Source organism: Podarcis erhardii (genome assembly GCF_964252035.2).
Source record: "Podarcis erhardii genome assembly, chromosome: 11".
In the NCBI taxonomy this organism is placed as follows: Eukaryota; Metazoa; Chordata; class Lepidosauria; order Squamata; family Lacertidae; genus Podarcis; species Podarcis erhardii.
The window spans coordinates 31714031-31734785 of NC_138501.1; the positions used below are offsets into that span (position 1 = coordinate 31714031).

At 42.7% G+C, this 20755-nt stretch overlaps 1 protein-coding gene across 3 annotated transcripts in view; it reads right to left on the bottom strand.

Moving 5' to 3' along the window:
• Positions 1 to 20755, bottom strand: part of AP3B1 (adaptor related protein complex 3 subunit beta 1) — a 151446-nt gene that overhangs the window by 117822 nt on the left and 12869 nt on the right. Inside the window, exons 1-2 of one of the 3 annotated variants that reach the window (XM_081881181.1) lie at positions 17083 to 17512; positions 848 to 923 (exon numbers count right to left, since the gene is read on the bottom strand). In XM_081881181.1, coding sequence (XP_081737307.1) covers positions 848 to 923; positions 17083 to 17222 — 216 coding nt within the window. In that variant the 5' untranslated portion in view covers positions 17223 to 17512. Of the gene's footprint in view, positions 1 to 847; positions 924 to 16678; positions 16697 to 17082; positions 17513 to 20755 lie in introns of those variants that run through there. The other 2 variants (XM_081881183.1, XM_081881182.1) reach the window with 2 other exon arrangements.

Consider the following 20755-nt stretch of genomic DNA (forward strand, 5'->3'; position numbering starts at 1 on the left):
TCAAATGACTTTTCTTCTTTAATTTCTCAAAGTTCTTAACCTAACTCAAGGTTGTCATCTGAACTAGCCAGGTGTTTAACTGATAATCAATCACAGTCAGTCCATCACACAAAAAAGAGACTTTAGAGCTGTCTTACCCAAAAACAGCAACTAGATAATCCGTTTTGGTGACTGTAAACTTGGTTTAAGGAGCCATTTGGCGCCTAGCATATATGAGTTTTGAACACTGTTCCATGTGTTCCGATTCTCTCCCTATCCTCTTCTTCTGTAGAGAAACAGTGAGCACTTGATCCCATGGTCCCCTCAGCTAGGTCCACCTGCCATAGAATACTTTGGACTTCTGAGAGGAGTTTGATATAGCAGGAGGGGTGGTGGAAGAGGTGGTGGTAACATTTTGTTGGACATCACCTTTGATATACTCAAGTAGCTTTTTGATTCCAGATTGTGAACTAGATCCATGCTAGCCTGTCCTCAGTAACCAGAAAAGTGGGGGAGGGGAGAGATTTCAAATAACCACTGAAATGGAAACATTCAAACTTATTATGTCCATATCCAAGGTGCTGAAGCTACAAGCTTCTAGCTCTCAAAATAATAGTCTGTTGTGTGTGTATATGCTATTACTAAGGCGCACAAAACACATGTTCATTGTTTTCCTGAATAAATTAATGTTAATAAGGACAAAAAATACATAGTAAAGCCAATAGCTTTTTTTAAAAAAAACAAAACTAGTTTCAGACTAACTCTGAGAAACTTAAATTTGTGTGTGTGTGCACATGTGTATTCAATGCATGAAGAAATACAACTTTCAGAGTTGCCAACATTATATGCACATTAAAATCTAACATACCCCAACAATCCTTTTCATAGCATCCAGCTTAGCAGAATCTTTGCTGCTTTCCAACATTTGCTTCAAATCTTCATTTCTATAAAAGGAAGAAAAATAATGAGTTGTCACTTGTATCACAACCTACTAATGAGGATACAAAAAAGGGTTCCAACATGCCCCAGAACTTCAAATTCTGCAACAATGCTGCTAATTGTTTTTTAAAGAGGGAGGATGCTGGAAATTAAAATGTTGCATAAATATATCCATCAGGGTGGGGAGGGGACTGAGAAGGCATAAATAAAAATAACGTGTTCTGAAGGCTGAGGATAATCAATTTAAGTAGCAGTATGGGAGGAACATTTTGTTTGGGGTGTCTAGCTATTGGAATCATTTCATAGAAAATCTCATACTAACAATTAAACACTTTATGAACTGTAATTCTATTGATTTTACCAAATGTGGCAATGAAAGTTTGGCTTAAAAATACACACAAGAGTATACTGGTGGTGGAAACCTAACTCCAAGTTAGCATGTTTCAAGACACGGACTGGCTTAATTTTTACAATGTTTCCAAAGAAAATGTGAAAGAAAGAACAATGAATTGTGTCAATGTGGCAACTGTGGGTAATTTTTTTCTTCTTCATCTAGGTACACACTGGGATAGCTGAAGTTCATAAGAAATAGTATGTGGGAAGGCTTTTCTCTTTTTAGTAACATAAAATAAGTTAAAAATACCCTTTAATGCGAGTCTATGTAACATTTAGACAATCACTGTTGTACTCCCACATTAACAGAAAAAAGAGATACTACTGGGGAGGGAAGAAGGTGACAGGAAGAGGTTTTTTTAAAACTGCCAATCCCTTCTTCACTGAGGAAACAAGGTCATGTCCCTCTGTGGGTATATAGTGGTACATTTATTTAGGCCAGGATCCAAAGACTTAGTTTAAGCTGAAATTTTATACACTTACTGGCCTGAGTAGATGTGTACATAATTCTTCTCTTAGAGACCAAAGACTTGCATGAGTTTGTTTAAAAACAAAACTTCCCTCATCCCCTAATTTCCTTAACATTCTGTGAAGTGTCTCACTTTTAAATGAAATCTACCATGTGGGACTGCTATATGAAAAGCTCAAATATATTTCCTGCAACTTGTTCAAGGTGTCAGATCTTTTAGGATTCAGGCTACTCTGTTTAGAAAGTATTCCAGGTACTATCCCAATTCAGTTAGCCCACTGTAAGATTAGATGAACAAATGCTACACACACTTAGGAGGCCAGTTTGCTACTACATTTATGTTTGAGCTGATTTCACTTCTGCGTATCATCATCAATGAGATAAGAAGTACGAAAAATGCAGGAATTATTACTTCATTAAAAATTGTGGCATTTTCTATGTTATCCTTAAAAAGCATTTAAAAAATTCTGTAAGAGATTTAGAACAACAGAACATGAATTGCTACTTCAAACAAACTCTTGCCTAAAAATAAAGGAATTAATTTAGCTTGTACTAAACAGCACTTCAGTGCTGATCTAAGCCTCTTGGTGACGTGCTCAATTAAATAAGAAGGAGCTATTTTTTAGTGCACAATAACAGTACATTGTTACAGCTCAGATAGTTAAAATATAACATTCACAATACAATATTGATTATTAATCATTCTGCACTGTATGAAAAGTAGATCACAAAAGACAGGTGAGCAACAGCAAGTTTATCAATACTTACAAAACAAGGTTTTCCTCACAGGGCTCAAAAGTACTAGTAATCCCACTCTCTTCTATACTAGGATCTGGTTTTAAGGTAACTTCTAGGGATGCTGCTTTTTCAAGAATAAATCTAATATTGCAACTAGAACTACTCATTTTAGCCAACGAAGACTCTTGCTCCGCTTCTTCTTACTCAGAAAAAAGAATTAAGTGTACTGGTAACCAGACCTACTTATCAGGATCAAGATTGCAGTGTGGTTTGAAAAAACCTATGAGGTAACAGGATACCCACTCCCTTCACTTGAAGAAAATGCCTACTGTATAAAAGGTCATTTCCTTTTACAGAAATACATCTTACCAGCCAACTTCAACAAACAATCTTATTATATTGCCTGCTTGCTTTAGCTTAACAAGAATTATGGAACATACTAGGAATTTTATATAGCTGTAAAAATGAAATCACATGCAACCGATCCCTCATAATGTCTATGCTGAATTCTAAAAATCAATGCAAAATTATATGATTTTGGCCTTGTTTCTCAAGCCTCTTTATAAATATTACCTTTCTGACAAAGGGCCAAACTAAACGAAAATTAGATTTCAGGTTCTCTTCATAGTTGAAGACCTAATTTACACTGGATTGGAAGCCATTTGAATTCTAAAAAGTTGCTATATGCAAGGTGTTGGAGATGAAATTGCTGTAGGAGATGAGAGACTAGATAGGTATGGATAAGTAGAAGTTTGGAGTCCAGTGCAATGTAAAAGTAGGATGAAGAAAAGTAGGATCAGAAACCAAAGAGGTAAAGTATTCCAAGGGATCTGCATGGCAAAGTAGCCATGAACACTGAAAACAACTTGATTACTTGTTGTCTCTTTGTATCTTCCACACACATAAGCCAAACAGTATCTAGCTTTATTAATGATACTCTCCATAAAATAAATAATATTTTAGAACGTAAACATTGGAGAATGTAGCCAAACATGTATGCAGTAGAGCAGTGGTTCTGAACTGGAGGTCTATTTAACCCAAGGTGTCCAAAGCACTATTCACAAAACAAAAAACTACCAAAGAGATATCAAAATTTTCAAAAAGGGTTCTGCAGTACTTAGCTAATTGGGAACCACTGCAGTAGAGGACATTCTCATTAGAAGTGTCCCAATTTTGGAATTCCCTCCACTCTCAAATAAGGTTGGCACTGACCATTACATGTTTTCAGTGTCAATTGAAAAACCTACCTATTCATCTCACCAGCATGCAGACAACACTCAGCTCACTCACTTTTTTCTATCAAAATGGACAAAATTATGAACATCCTAAATGAGGGATTCATGCAGCAATGAAATGGGTGAGCTTGAATAAACAGACTCAACCCAGACATGGCAGTGGCTGGTGTGTGCACTCAAGTGAATGGTAGTCAAGCAGCTCTGGGAGGAACTGCACTTTAAATATGGGTCATAAATTATTTTATGCTACTTCTTTGCAAAGAAGGGATTCCCCCCCCTTATTGTTTGTTTTAATTATTATTGAAAGCCATCCAAGGGATGTTTGTTGATGTGTGGTTATATAAATATAATAAATAATAAGAGCAGTGAAAGCTTTGAGACTATTGGTCCATTTAGCTCAGTAATGTCAACACTGTCTAACAGCACCTCTCTAGGGTTTCAGGCAGGAATCCTTCCAAGTCCTACCTGGAGATTAAACCTGGGGCCTTTTGCATGCAAAACATCTGCTCTAGAGGAGGAGAAACCTAGAGAAGGCTGTGGCCTACCTCCCTGCTCTCTTCCCAGTATTAACCATAGCACTAGTTCACAGTTGAACTAACTATAGTCAGTAACACAGCTTTCACATGGACGAGTGAAACCAACCACCTGTCTCTTTGATCCTCGCCCATCCTGGCTAATAAAAGTGAGCCGGGAAGGGCTGGGCAATGGGTTCTGTGGGATGTAGAATGCTTCCCTCTGTGAGGGAGCCTTCTCAGACCCACTGAAAGAGGCAGTCATTAAACTGCTTCTTAAAAAAACATCTTTAGGCCTGGCCAATATGCCAACTATCGCCCAGTCTCAAATCTTCCATTCTTGGGCAAGCATGCCTGTGGGATGTGGACCATTTGGAACCCTTCCATTCAGGATTCAGGCCTCATCATGGGACTGAAACTGCCTAGGTCACACTGGTTGATGATCTCCAGCGGGATAGGGACAAAGGTGAAAGCTGTTTCTTAGTTCTGCTGGACCTCTCAGTGGCCTTTGATACAATCGACCATAACATCATTCTAGACCATGGGTAGGCAAACTAAGGCCCAGGGGCCGGATGTGGCCCAACTGCCTTCTAAATTGGCCCGTGGACAGTCCGGGAATCAGCGTGTTTTTACATGAGTAGAGTGTGTCCTTTTATTTAAAACACATTTCTGGGTTATTTGTGGGGCATAGGAATTTGTTCATTATTATTTTTTTCAAAATATAGTCCAGCCCCCCATTAAGGTCTGAGGGACAGTGGACTGGCCCCCTGCCCAAAAAGTTTGCTGACCCCTGTTCTAGACCACCTAGAGCAGCCTTTCTCAAGCTGTGGGTCGCCAGATGTTGTTGAACTACAACTCCCATCACCCCTAGCTAGCAAGGCCAGAGCTCAGGGATGATGGGAGTTGTAGTCCAACAAAATCTGGGGACCCACAAGTTGAGAACCGCTGGTCTAGGGGAACTGGGAGCTGGAGGCACTGTTATACAGTGGTTCCACTCCTTCCTCCTGGGTCATGTTCAGAAAGTGGTGGTGGGGATGAGTGTTCAGACCCCTGGGCCCTCACTTGTGGGGTGCGTCATGGTTCTGTCCTCTCATCCATGCTTTTAAACATCTACACGAAGCTGCTGGGAGAGATCATCGGGGGCTTGGGTTGGGTGTCCATCAGTATGCGGATGATACCCAGCTCTACCTCTTTTTCAAATCGGAACCAGTGAAGGTGGTGAAGGTCCTATGCGAGTGCCTGAAGGCGGTTGGAGGATGGATGGCAGCTAACAGAATGAGGTTGAATCCTGACAAGACACAAGTACTGTTTGGGGGGGGGGACAGGGTGTGGGGGACTCCCTGATCCTGAATGGGGCAACTGTGACCCTGAAGGAGCAGGTGCGCAACCTGGGAGTCATTTTGGACTCACAGCTGTCCATGGAGGCACAGGTCAGTTCCGTGTCCAGGGCAGCTGTTTATCAGCTCCATCTGGTACGCAGACTGAGACCCTACCTGCCCGTGGACTGTCTTGCCAGAGTGATGCATGCTCTAGTTATCTCCCACTTGGACTACTGCAACACATTCTTCGTGGGACTACCTTTGAAGGTGACCCGGAAACTACAACTAATCCAGAATGTGGCAGCTAGACTGGTGACTAGGAGTGGCCGCCGAGACCATACACTGGCTCCCAGTACGTTTCCGAGTGCAATTCAAAGTGTTGGTGCTGACTTTTAAAGCCCTAACAGCCTCGGCACTATCTACCTGAAGGAGCGTCTCCACCCCCATCGTTCAGCCCGGACACAGAGATCCAGCTCTGAGGTCCTTCTTGTGGTTCCCGCACTATGAGAAGTGAAGCTACATTGAACCAGGCAGAGGGCCTTCTTGGTAGTGGCGTGCACCCTGTGAAACGCCCTCCCGTCAGATGTCAAAGAAATAAACAACTATATGACGTTTAGAAGACATCTGAAGGCAACCCTGTTTAGGGAAGTTTTTTTATGTCTGATGTTTTAATATATTTTTAATCTTTTGTTGGAAGCCGCCCAGAGTGGCTGGGGAAACCCAGCCAGATAGGCGGGGTATAAATTATTCATTCATTCATTCATTCATTTATATTATTATTATTATTATTATTAGCCTTGCTAGCAAAACTTAGCTACAGTAGAATAATGGTTAGGATTGGGGCATATTCAAGCCTAAACTCTGGTTATTATATTGGCAGTGTTATTACTGCCAAAGGCTCCATGCCTTTCTGGTCTTTCTCTTTAAACCCAGACATTCCCTTTGTGAAACTAAGCTACTAAAAATGGCACCAACTGACCACAAGTCAGCACAGAAACAATTAATTTCAATAAACATTTGTACGTTCAACTATTTTCTAAATGTTAGGCATGTCAAAAGAATGTCACAACCAGCACAGGGACTCTTCACTAACAGACCTGGAGAATCACAGTGTTATTTACATCTTTTACACTTACTGCACTAAAAATATTTCCCCACACCCCAAATAAGGTCTGACATTTTATTTATGCAATAAAAATAGCATTCTGCCAAAGTATTGATAGCTTGCAGCAATGCTACCTACACAGATTAAACAAAGCATGATTCTAAACTTATAAAATATAATTAATGCCATCCCTCACCCTTGGGATATGCCCCAGTGTGTACATTTTCAAAACACATTCACAATGTGTATAAAATATTTCAAGCTTCAAAGCACACTTTCTGCCATCACTTTATACCACAGCTGTTTGAGTGACATCTTGTGGCATGATTCCGACATTACCATATTCAGCACTAACAAATTTATTTTATTTATATATTTTATTGGCTTTCTCTCTTACCTTTCTAAAATATACAGATGGCAACCTATAAATGTTAGAACAGTAAAACAGAGCCCTAAGAACAAAACCAGCAGAAGTAACCATTGTAAGCTGCTGCTCATCCTTAAACATTCTAAACATCCTTCAGAAATACAAATTTAGAGAGACATGCCTTTTTAGGGAGACCCTTCAGAATTCTTGGTGCCACAGCAGATGAGGCTGCATCTATGAGACCCACTTGCCACCTGTGGTGCACCAGAGCTCCTGGAAAAAGGCCTCTAAAGTGCAACAGAGCTCCTGGAGAAGGAGAGTAACTCTGGTTCCAGATTATTTAAGACTTTAAAAATAAAAAAAAAAATGCTTCAAACTGGACCTGGAAGCAAATTTTAGCAAGAGAAACAGATAAAAGTTTTTAGTGAGATAAGATGTGCCATGTAGGCAACCATATTCTGAATCAGCTGAATTTTCCAAATTGGCACCAAGGGCAGGCCATTATATAAAACATATTATAGTAATTTAAACCGGAAGTGACTAGAGGTCTGGCTGTCCCAGGAAAAGATACAGCTAGTATATAAGACACAGCTGGAAAAAGGCATTATTGGCCACTAGCACCACATGGGCATCAATCTCAAGAACTGCTGCAGCCTTATCCAATATAGGATGCCCACTCCAAAATTACCAGAACCCCTAAGAAACATTACCGTATTTTTCGCCCTATAGGACGCACTTTTTCCCCTCCAAAAATGAAGGGGAAATGTGGGTGCGTCCTACGGGGCGAATACAGGCCTCCGGAGGGTCGCGCAGAGCTGCCTGCGCTCCCGGGCTCCACACAGCTCTGCGCGACCCTCTGGAGCCTGGCGCCAAGCCGCGCCGGCCTCCGGAGGGTCGCGCAGAGCTGCCTGCCCTCCCGGGCTCCACACAGCTCTGCACGACCCTCTGGAGCCTGGCGCCAAGCCGCGCCAGCCTCCGGAGGGTTGCGCAGAGCTGCCTGCATTTCAAAGCCTCTTCAGCGCGCCCAGGCTTCGCACAGCTGTCTGCAAGCCTGGGGAGACCAGATATTCTTCATCACTAAGAGGAAAAGTTATTATACTCTATTATAAACTATTATTGGCAATCACTCAAACAATTAACAGGTTGACAGCTAATCATAGGTATCCAACAACACTTGCATATAACAGCATGCAAAGTATTTTTGTGTTATGTTTACTCTGGAAATCTGTGCTTGAAGAGGAAAACACAGTTCCAAAATATGCAAATATTTTTTACACAAATAGTTCGTCGAAGAAACAAAAATCATTGTTTCTAGAGAATAATAAAGGTGCTAGAACTCAAAGCAGATCTGTTTAACTACCAAATTTAGGCCTGCACAATAGAACATCATGCTATCCTCCTTTCCCCCACCCCCAAGATCTGCTCTGGAGGCTCCACCCTGCCCACTCCTTCTAGTGTTTTAAGAAGGGGGTCAGCTTCTTCCAACAGCCCCTTTTCAAAGGGTTTTATGAGAGCCCACCTCTTTCCCATCTAAGCCCTCATAGGCTCAAACAGAAGGAGGTATCTTAAAGGAAAGAGGGTTGTCTTAAAGTTTTCACAAGTCTCTCCATGGTCCTCTTTTAAATCTTCAATATCAGGAGTTTAAAATAGGAGGGGACATCATGTCATTGACGGGAGGCAGTCCCACAATGCCGGCACAGCCAAAAGGGTTCACTACTCCTCCTCCTCTAAAAAAACACTTAAGTAATACAGTATCCAAGACTTGGATAAGTAACTGTTACTGCCCTTCAACAGCTCTTCTCCTTTCCCATCCAGAAGAGGAGCTTCCATCCCTTGCTGGTTAGTTGCTTGTCCCCTCTCCCCTCAACAGCAAATGAGTGCTGCTAATACAAGGGTACATGGGGGGAGGAGGCCAGGTGGACACTTGAAACCCACCACTATGTTTTGAGGCCCCATCTTTTGATTGGTGGGCCGGCAGTGACGTAGAATGGGAGGTTTAGCTTAGCGATAGTGCCCCTTTGAGAGAAGGGGCAATGGTGACAGGAGGCAGAGCAGAACTGCTGGGCCATGCGGAGGCTGTGACACAGCACAGGCCCAGCGGAGACATGGTGTGCGGCCAGCTGATGGATCGGTGGGACTTGGCAACACCTCTCTTCCCAGAGCTCCTTGGTGACTGCTGAGCAGGGGGCGGCTGCTGCCAGGAATTGCAGGGGGTCAGGTTAGTTGACTCTCAGGGACCCCCTTCTAATTCTACAGATCCCTCTCTTCAGTTAACCACTGACCTAAAGGACCGTGATGTTCCTGTATCATAAGCAACATCACTTGCAGGTTTACACCACAGATTTTTCTAAGATAAACAGGTGGTATAAGCCTATACACACTGGACTCCATGAGTGACATCCAGTGATACCCACCCACTTGTGCCATGGACGTCAGCTTGCAATGGGTCTTCTGGTTTATATTCTGCCCCTCTAGCACCCTGCGCTTCCCTAAAATATGCTCTGGAGGGTCCCCATATCCCCTGAAGTAGATTTTGTGTGTGGAAGAAGAAAGGAAGGGAAAACCTCACTGAATGAGCAGGTGCCTACTCACATGATCTTGGAATGTCAGTGCATACACATTGACCTATGCACTGCTGGGGTTGGTCCTTAGAGTCCCTTTCAACTCTACAGTTCTGTGATTCTATTATCTAATCCAGGTTTCCTCAAACTTGGCCCTCCAGATGTTTTTGGCCTACAACTCCCATGATCCCTAGCTAGCAGGACCAGTGGTCAGGGATGATGGGAATTGTACTCTCAAAACATCTGGAGGGCCGAGGTTGAGGAAGCCTGATCTAATCCATGGACATGGAGGCACAATGTGGACAATCCTAGTTCCTCAATACATTAGGATTGTCCAGTTAGAACCTCATCTGAGACACACCTTAATACTACCCACACATCAGATCACAGGCATTTTCTATCATTTTATACTATTTGCTAATATTGTGCCACAGTTTGAGACTCAGATTGGACCACGCAGATTTATTAGCTCAAAAATTCATTAAGGACTTACTTTATAGGATATTTCATCCAAACCATTCATCCTTTCTGGCTTGTGTGCCTAATGAAACTGGCATACTACTATAGTAGGAGGCACAGTGCCATACTAACAGATGGCCCTGATGGTAAACATGCCAATGAACCAGTATATGCATCACATATAAATATCAGGGCTAGACTACTCTAAAATAAATCCAATCATTTATCTCTATACATTTCCATTACTTTTAAATAAGATATGTATGCCCAGTGTGCACTAAACTAAAGGATTCTATATATAAATCCTGTATTACAACAGAAGTAAGTTATTCAGTCTCTTTCAGCATTAAACTCAGGAATCAGTATTGTACTGAAACACCATCTTCAATCCATTCTCAGCAAAGGAGCCATTTGCAAAACTCAAAGGCAGTTTGCTACCCTGCTGCATTTGCTAGTACACATGTACTCTGAAAAGGAAAAAGGCTCCAATAAATTACAATCACATTTTGTTTGGCAGGAGTCTAGTCTAAAGATGCAAATTCATGAAGTTGAACACTATTCTTCTAAATTTTGCCATCTGTTGAAATGTTCACATATTCTACCTACCACTATGCACTTTCCATATAATATGCCTCCAAATTTTGACATTTGGTTAAAGATTTCATTTTTACTGTTGCTGTTAAGATGCAGTTTCCAAAGGTAAGGAACAGAAAGGCTTTTATAAAATTTACACATTTAAATATGACAGAACACGTTTAATTTGGAATCAGAGTAGTAACTGCTGGCAAGAATAAACACTCTTGTATGAGAAACATTCCAAAATATCTGTAAAATCAGAAAATCATTCCACCTTAAATCATCTGAACATTAAAATATTTTATACGTCTCTTCCTAAAGATATTCCAATCAAATAAACTTTACATGAAGGATCAGTATGAGCTATTGACATCTGGATATTTTATAAAGCTTGTGGTTCTTGGTTTAAATGGCCAGATTACATCTTGATTAAGGGAACTTCTATCAATACTATTCAGACATTAAAACGAATTTTCAATTCTATCAAGAGATCTGAACCATTGCTTTCTCATCATATCACTCTACCCTCAGGTGAACAAGCCTTGCTATTCATTTCTGTGTTCCTGACATGGTTGGTCTAGTTCTAGCAATCAAAGTATTTGTTAGAAGTACTGCATACTGAATAGTTTGATGACGTTCTTCAACTCTGGTTCAAGTTCTAGAAACACTCTTACTTTTCAATGCAATCCAATTCAATCATTACACACTTATCTTCAAGGATGCAGGGCAGCAATTGACAACCTTTTAGGCCTGTGGACATATTTATAATTTTGAGTGTATACCATGGCATCACTTTCTCTGGATGCTTCTTCTGTCCCCCCAGACAGAAAGTGCACACACTACTTTGCTTTTCCCAAAGGGTATGGGTAAAAGTCAGATTCAGCAGAATTAAAACAGTTCCTCTTGACACAGAGTTCCCCCAAAACAGCATCACTGATAGACAGCACAGAAAAGAAAACCACCACCCTACAGATTTGGTGCTTGGATGGAATCTTGGCTCCAATGATTTTTGCACAGGATGGCAACTAAACCACAACAAATTACCCAACATATATATATGAACACAGAGGTAACCAATAATTTGATGACATTTTTAGGGGATCCCATGTAAAAATTATGAGTATCCATAACTTGGAACTGTATTTCTGCACCATGGTCTGTGAATTCACATGATCTGTGAATTTTATGTTTCTGTCATTGAAGCATAAACAGATATGAACCATGATTTGATGATGTCTGGGGAGGGAACCCATGAAAAAGCATGCAATTTAATGATAATTCATTTTACTGGATCTCAGTTTGCATGTGTATGTGCACATGTGGCCCTTCTGTCACTCCGTTCTCTCTGTCTCTGTCAACTCCTAAGGCACCCCACTTTCTCCCCCCCCCAGTAGGGCTGGGTAATATCTGGTTTTCACCATTGTAATATATCACAAGCTAAACATTGAGATATGCCAATATATCACAATGTCTGAAATAAGGATGGAGCTATGTAGAGGCATTGGCTGGCTTTGTGGATATTGCCACATTGTGATTTTTGCTGGCACCTGCTCTTGTGATTAGCTGCCCCCTGCAGGAGGCAGGGGAGAGCTGAGCCAGCCGTTATAGGGGCTGCAGGAATTGAGAGAAGCATGGGCTTGCTTCAGTTTTCCAACATTGTGATTTCTGCATATTGTGTGTGCGCACGCATATCACGATACACTTGAATTTGTTTTATTCTGGATTGTTTTATTTGATGTTTTAATGTGTTGTAAACTGCTCTGAGAGATTTTGTTTAAAATATAAAGCGGTATAGAAATGAAATGGATCATAATTTTAAAAGTCACTGGGGTGGGGTGGGGAATGGCATAGAGGCATTCTGTTGCAGAAAATGTAACCTAGATCTAAGGTGCCATTTGGGAATTAGCTTATACATCTGAGTTTCTAACACTGGAAGCTAGGATGGGTAGAGGCTACCCAGTCAGTTAGTCCTAATTGCCTTAGGCCATGGGTAGGCAAACTAAGGCCCGGGGGCTGGATCCAGCCCAATTCCCTTCTAAATCCGGCCCGCGGGCGGTCCAGGAATCAGTGTGTTTCACATGAGTAGAATACGTCCTTTTATTTAAAATGCATCTCTGGGTTATTTGCGGGTCTGCCTGGTGTTTTACATGAGTAGAATGTGTGCTTTTATTTAAAATGCATCTCTGGGTTATTTGCGGGGCATAGGAATTCGCTCACCCCCCCAAAAAAAAATATAGTCCGGCCCCCCACAAGGTCTGAGGGACAGTGGACCGGCCCACTGATGAAAATGTTTTCTGACCCCTGCCTTAGGCCCTCTCCCTCAACAGCCAGGTGTAGAGTTGTAGCCAATCTGAGCTGGGTGATGGACCTCACCCTACAACAGCAGATCCTTCCTGTTGAGTAGGAACTCATGAATTTGCCATGAGTTCTGCGAACAAGGCTCTCCTTGGTCAGAAGGGAGCTACTATGATAATCTCCCCTGGAGCGGATCTGACTCACGTGAGAAATCTCTGGATTAGGACCATGGGAGTAAAGGTATATAAAAGCCCCACCCAGCCACGTCAGGGTATCCATGCCCATTGCTCCTTGGGTCCTGAACCAGGAGAACACCACCTTTCCATTTTCTGGACTAGCAACAATGTCCACTCTTGGAAGGCCAAAGCAATCCACTATTTGCTAGAACATCTATGGATGAAGGATCCACTCTGTCTGCAGGTGGCTGACCCAGTCTGCTCAAGTGTTGGGGGCACCCGCTACGTGCTCTGCTGATAGGGATTCTAGATACTGTTCCACCCCGGAGAGGAAGCTGGTTGCCTCTTGCATGAGAGCCTTTGACTTGCTTTCACCTTCTTTACATATATATGCCTTGGTGGCAATGCTGTTGAAAAGGATCAGCCTGTGCTTGCCCTCCACCACCCTCTCAGAGTGGAAGAGGGCCAGTTTGAGTGCTCCGAGTTCCAACCAACTTATGAGTTATTTGGCTTCCTCCTTGGATCAGGTTTCTTGGACATACTGATCTTCTGTGTGGGGTCCACACACCAAGAGGGTCGCATCTGTCATTATCTGCACCCATGGCTGCGCCCTGAAGGAGTGTCTCCTTTCTAAAGCCAGGGAAATCCACCACCTGAGGACCCTAATGGGCCTGTAGGAAGTGGGAGAACATGGGGACTGCAGGTTGGCCCCAGAGCCTGACCTAGCCAGGTGAGTCACTCTGGGGTAAATGGCAGCATCCTGGGGGGGGGGAGGCATGAGCAGTTGCCCACCCTTCCTTTCATGCTTGCCAACACTTCTGGGAGCACTGCAGCTTCTAGGACAGGCCATTGCAGGTCCCCCATTACCTCTGTGGTCAAAGGACTCACTGTTGGGAACAGGGAGATCCCAGGTCCCCTTGCATGGGTGGTCTGGTTTCTCAGCCAATGAGTCCGCAGAGAGATCCCCAATAGTAGTCAAATAACTGAAACTGAGCTATCAGCAATCTAAAAGTAAGTTACAATAAGCATTTCCTTTTAAATTCTGTTTCACAATACAATCTAAAATTGCCTTGAAAGATCATAATGACTAAGGTGTGCTTTTTTTAAAAAAATCTTCTCTATAAACTCCAAAGTTTCAGAAGCAAACGTTTCACTTGCAACAGTGCCTCTTTGAAAATGCCAAATTGCAATGATACATTTTATTGGATATAAAGAAAGGAAACAACTAGATTACGAACAACAAGCAACACAATTACGTTTTAACCACACTTCCCAATTTACAGAATGTAATGAAATCTTATTTGGTAATTAAATGCCAACTTAAACAAGATTGCCAATACAGATTACATAACAAATGAATTGTGAGACTGCATGTGCCTCCTGCTGTAAAAGCTCTTCAAGACCTTAGATTTACCTGCAAGATCTGCCAACTCAAAGTGGCATTTTTGAGAACTTTCAGCCTATACAATATTCCAATTCCATGTTCTTCAGTAATCAAGTTTATTAACGGCTCATCTCATCTCAATTTATCATATAAACCATAGGGCCACATTAGATATTCTTCTTACTAAGTATTAAGGGCCAAACTAAATATAAAATTAACACAACTTGTTTGGAATGCCATGATTTTTTTAAGAAAATAAACAGCAGCTTTGGGGTAGTGGGGGAGAAAAATCAGGACCAAAACCAAGGCAGGGTTGTTTTTTAAAGCACTTCAATAAATTTGAACATGAACACACATACACAAAGCTGCTTTCATTGGATGGCAGATTCTTTATTGATGCAAATAGTATCTGGGAGGGGAGATTTTTATCAGAACTACAGTGTGGAAGGAATAGGCTGGAAAACCCTCCCTCTTTGCTGCAATCCCAATTCTGACTTGCTTCTCCCATATCTGCTATATAAAGTTAAAGAAGGACACAATGCTGTTTAACAAAGTGTGTCTAGCCCCAGGCCTACACTTCTGGATGGTTGGCAGCAAGCTATCAAATTATGTTTTGAGAATTACATTAACTTACCGTACATTTATTAATTTTAATCTTTTTTACTGGTGTTAGGTATTTTACTAAACTGGACTTTTTAGCATTATGGCTGGTTCTGTCAGTGAATATTTTAGTGTTATTTTTTGTGTTTCTACTTCTGTATATTTAGGGAGTGTTAGGATTCTCTAATAAAGAAACAAACACCCAATTTGTATTAGCAAATAAAATGTAAACCACAATACCTGTTCCCTAGTTAAAGTTAAGACACTGGTGCTGACACTACAAGATGAACATCTCTTTGTTGTAAAAATAATTTCTCACTTTTATGGATACATGATTCAAAGTAGCTTGCCATGCCACAGAAGACTGAAAATAGGCAGTACTACGTCTGAGAGGTAAAATAAATAATGGCACACAAACAGCATACTGTAGGGAGGAGACTAGTTAGAAGTGAAAGCAGATTAGGGTTTATGTTTCCACTTCTGTGAAAGCAAGGTTCTGTGAACATGACACATTACTAAATAAGACTTATTCCCAAGGCACATGTTCAGGTCTGTATGTGTAAAGCAGCAAAGGAAGGAACCCTATCAAAAGAGAAAGCTAACAAAATTACTCAATTACATGATTTAAATTAAGTATAAATAATTCTGTTCTATTATAAATCTAGGTTTATAAATGGTTTGAACTTCAACTTTGAAAAGTATTTTCTTCTGTTTTGTTTAAATAAATTAACAGCACTGACTAGCAACCTTATTGAACTCAAAACCTTTCTAACTTACAATGTTTCAAGAGTATAGACTAATCACTCACTTGTACACACACATGCACACGAAGTAGTATTATCAAGCTATAACCAGCAAAATTAGATATTCTACATGTGGCACTTGTTTTTACTGGAAAATGTATTGTGTTAAGTTATAAATAGCAGAATTTATGATTTATTAATATTAAGTCTTCTAAATAAAGGGTTCCCAGTACAATTTATTTCGATTTTAACATTTGTTAAAACAATGGACACTTGAAGACCATTAAGAGGCTATCCACGATCTCGTGGGAACAGAGCACCACATAATCAAATTTAAAAGGGGAGGAAGCATATTGCCACTTCCGCCCCATCAACAAATATGAAATGTTACCAATATTGGCAAGCTGAAACGGCAATATAAAGAGTCCATGGGCCAGTATGAGCGGTTATATGAAATAATACCCCCTTCATCAAGCATGAATCAAAGGTTTATCCAGTCTCTCCACTGTGGCCAACCCAACTTGACTGAAGAATAAAAAATAACCTTGTGATCCAATCCCACCCTCAACATAACTTCCGCCAGTGTCTCCCTGATTTCAAAGCTATCAGTGTCTCCAGGAGCACAAGAGTTTGAATGTTTACACAGAAGGAAATCGCTACCAACTTCGCTGTGACTTACTCCCTCGTGCGTTTAGGATTGCAGCATATAGTGCACAAAACTGAAAGGAGGGGTCCCTGAGGCGTTTCTCATGCTGCTCTCAAGGGGCACTTCTCCTTACAGTCATTTATTACTTCCCTTGCATTGATATGCTGTATACAACTTTTTACCACGTTAGTAGGAAGAATTCGGACTTTTCCCTTACTCCACAATTCAAGGCATAAAAAGAAAATCCGAAGCAGCCGTGTTGATTTGCAAGGAAAAACAACTGAGCTCTGAAAGCAACCGCAAGGCAGTAACTTTATTAGGGACCAACTCCCAACGTCACACAAAGTCGCAGGGCAACTCATAACGGCACAACCCCGCTTTGCAGTAAGTTTCACAAAGCACCGTTTCACAAAGACCCCGAAGTTGTTAATAGGATTTGGGGTGGGGAAGCGAGGGGAAGAGAGACCCACGGGCGGCTGAGCGTCTGGTCTCTTCGAAGGAAGCCGCGCCTGCACTTACTTCCCTGAGGAGAGGAAGCCCAGCCCCCGGCCGCCCCACACCCCGCCTCCGGCCGTTCCTTACTTACTTCTTGGTGTCGCTGCTGAAGAGCCCGAAGGCCGTCGAGGCAGAGGAGGAGGAGGCGGCGGCGGTGGGCGTCGCTTCCTGGCCCACCTCGGGCTGAGCGTCCCCGGCCTGCTCGTTGTAGCCGACATTGTTGGTCGACATGCCCGCGCGCCGTTACTACTACTCCTACTCCTACTACTACCACAACTACTCCCCCCGCCTCCGGTTCCCTGGCGATCCGACTCTTCCCCGGAAGCTGAAGGAAGAGCGGCTGCCGGAGGATAGTCACGTGGTGGCCGAGAGGGGCGGGGAAGAGCGGCCTAGGGGAACTTTCTCCGGCCTGCCTCCAGGCGCCGCCGTTGCCACGGCAACGAGGCCCTTCACGCCCGAAATCCTCCGGCCCGCAGTCACGAGAAAAACCTCCTGCTCGCGACTTCCCGAAGGCGCGCCTTACACACACACAACCCACCCCCACCCCACCGCAAGTCACGAGGACACGGAGAAGCCGTTGAGCGATGCCACGTCACCCGCTAAGCGGTTGGTCTCGTGCGCGTACTTGGCGCCACGTATGCGAAGCTAAGCTTTTCTTACGGCCGGGGCCGGACCACCCTCGAGGCACCTCAGGCGGCAGGATCCCATTGCTTCTCCTCACTTCTCTAGTGATGTGGGGGCTGGAGAAGTGAGGAGAAGCGGAAGCAGCAGCAGTTTCTGGTGGGAGGGTCCCCCTACCATGGGAGAAGCGGCTTCTGGCGAGATTTCACCAAAACCTGGAAGTCAGCAAAGGAGGGCAAAAGGTGCCCCCGGTGGTGCTGGAGAAGTTATCTGCTACTGCCAGAGATACGAGAAGCGGCGTCGTACAGCAGCAGGCCCACCACTGTGCCTCATGATATGATTCAGGAGTGACCAAATTGAGAGGACCAAAGGTCCCTGTTCCTTTCCTAGGTGATCTAGCTGCACAGACACACAAAGAGAGAAAGCAACTAGAGGGTTGTTGAGAAGGCCAATACATTTTAAATGGACAAAGGAGGGTTGGACAGCTTTCCAAAAATTGCAGGAGGCAGTGGAAGATAGTGAAGGAAGGTGAGGACAGGTGACCTCACCTAGGCCCAAAGTCACCCCCCCCCCAAAGCAGGCTCAAAGCTTCTCAAAATCATTTTCTCAGCAGCTAAGCATCAGAAACATTCCGCTCTGCTGTAACAAAGGTAGAGAACAGTCCATTGTTTCTCAGGCCTTTCTCATGCCTTCTGGCCTTGCTAAAGAACCACACTGCAACTTGCTTTCTGTCCGGGAACCATGCCAGAACAAGAGATTGAAACATATCTGAACACTCTGAAACCCCTTTCCTGGGAAGGGTGCCAAGAGTCTACAATAGTCCCAAGACAGCTTTCTGTACATGCTCAGGAACCTCAACATGGGGCAGGACTCCTGAGGGAGGAGAAAGAAGGAGGGAACTAGAAAGGGGTATATATGCTTGTGCACATGATTGTGAACTTCGTGCATGCTTTTTTGTGACTTATCACACTTGCTCCTTCTACCAGTTCATGGTAGAAATAAAAGCCTTTTCTCCGAAACTATTCCTTGAGTGTCTGTTGACTCCCACTTCCCTTTCCCGGGCGCAATATTTTTCCCACCCGAGGGCAAAGCCTCATAAGGCTACAATAGGAGTGCCTGACGTACTCTGGTCCATGGGGTCACGAAGAGTCGGACACGACTAAACGACTAAACAACAACATTCCATACTAAAAACCATACTAAAAAAAACCAAACCCTAAGCACTGGTATGCTCAGGAACATAAGCATCAGCAGAAGAGTCACTGTTTCCTGTATCTGGACAAGCTGGGAGGGGAGAAGAAATCACTGTTCAGAAAAACCCAAAATTACATATACAGTGGTACCTCTGGTTACGTACTTAATTAGTTCCGGATGTCCGTTCTTAACCTGAAACTCTTCTTAACCTCAAGCACCACTTTAGCTAAAATGGGGCCTCCCACTGCTGCTGCGCCAACGCCACGCGATTTCTGTTCTCATCCTGAAGCAAAGTTCTTAACCCGAGATACTATTTCTGGGTTACCGGAGTCTGTAACCTGAAGTGTCTGTAACCCGAGGTACCACTGTAAATGGTGGGCACAATTCAAACATCTGCAAACACCATCAAACACATACCTACCTGGCATAGGAGACACCTTGATCAGCAAGTGAAACACCTTGAAGGAGGTTTTCCCAGGGTGAGGCTCATCCATTGCACCAGGCAAAAATATTTCTCTATAACGAGGCCTTTGGCTGATTAACGATAGGCTTTTTAATGTATTGGGGGGGTATTGGTTTGTTTGTTTTGTTATGCATTTTGTGTTCTCATTTTGTATCTTTATGTTGTGAACTGTTCTGTGATCTTTGGATGAAGGGCTGTATACGGTTTAAATAAATAGATAAATACTGTGAAACTTCTGTTCACCAATTTTCATTTATCACTTTCTGTTGTTTTACTGTTGTTTTATTAAGCTTTTTTTTGTGGGGGGGTTTTCTTGCAAACCATCCTGCAATAATTTATTTCCTGAATGCTCAGGTTGTTGCCTTATTATGTAGGTACCAGCATACTTTTTAGTGTTAACTGTTACAGTATTGTCACTGCATATTTGTTTGGTGCCCTCTTGTGGTTCAGATTGTAAATTACAAAGTTAACCTTAGTTGTAATTTTATTACAGTATGTAAAGGAAGTGGCAGCCTGACCTTATTCATGTTCACTTGTAAGTAAGCCCCACTAAGTTAATTTGAAGCGTGTGTGTGTCTCACACAAACTTGCAATTGTTATCCATATATTTTTTGTTTCATTAATTATGCAACAGAAAAAGGGTCACTTCCGGTCAGTATCCAGTATTGCTTCTGAAATATAATTGACCTTCACACTGGCATTGCAGCTTCCATTTCCCCTAAATTTAATATTTATTATTCCCAGTTAGCAAGAAATCAAACTTTGTTAGTGGAACATTTGCACTCCAATTGCACCGGATTACTAGGTTAGAGCTTTAAAATTTCTTATCAGTTGTTCAGTGGTTCTCAGCTAATTAACCACAGAAGCCCCTTGGGACACTCCAGTAAGAGAGTGGAATCCAGGAGTATTTGCAAACTATAAACCTTCTTCAGTGGGGAGTGCAACCCCTCCCAGAACAGGTTGTCTGCCTAATTCTAGGACATGGGAATCACCCACCCACATCCATCTTATCAGGACTCAGCTGCTGGGGGGGCAAGGCAGTTGCACCCATGTAGCCAGAATTAAGATCACTGGAAGAAATATCAACAACCTCAGATATGCAGATGACACAACCTTGATGGCAGAAAGTGAGGCGGAATTAAATAACCTTTTAATGAGGATGAAAGAGGAGAGCGCAAAATATGGTCTGAAGCTCAACATCAAAAAAACGAAGATCATGGCCACTGGTCCCATCACCTCCTGGCAAATAGAAGGGGAAGAAATAGAGGCAGTGAGAGATTTTACTTTCTTGGGCTCCATGATCACTGCAGATGGTGACAGCAGTCATGAAATTAAAAGACGCCTGCTCCTTGGGAGAAAGGCGATGGCAAACCTAGACAGCATCTTAAAAAGCAGAGACCTTGCCAACAAAGGTCTGTATAGTTAAAGCTATGGTTTTCCCAGTAGTGATGTATGGAAGTGAGAGCTGGACCATCAAGAAGGCTGA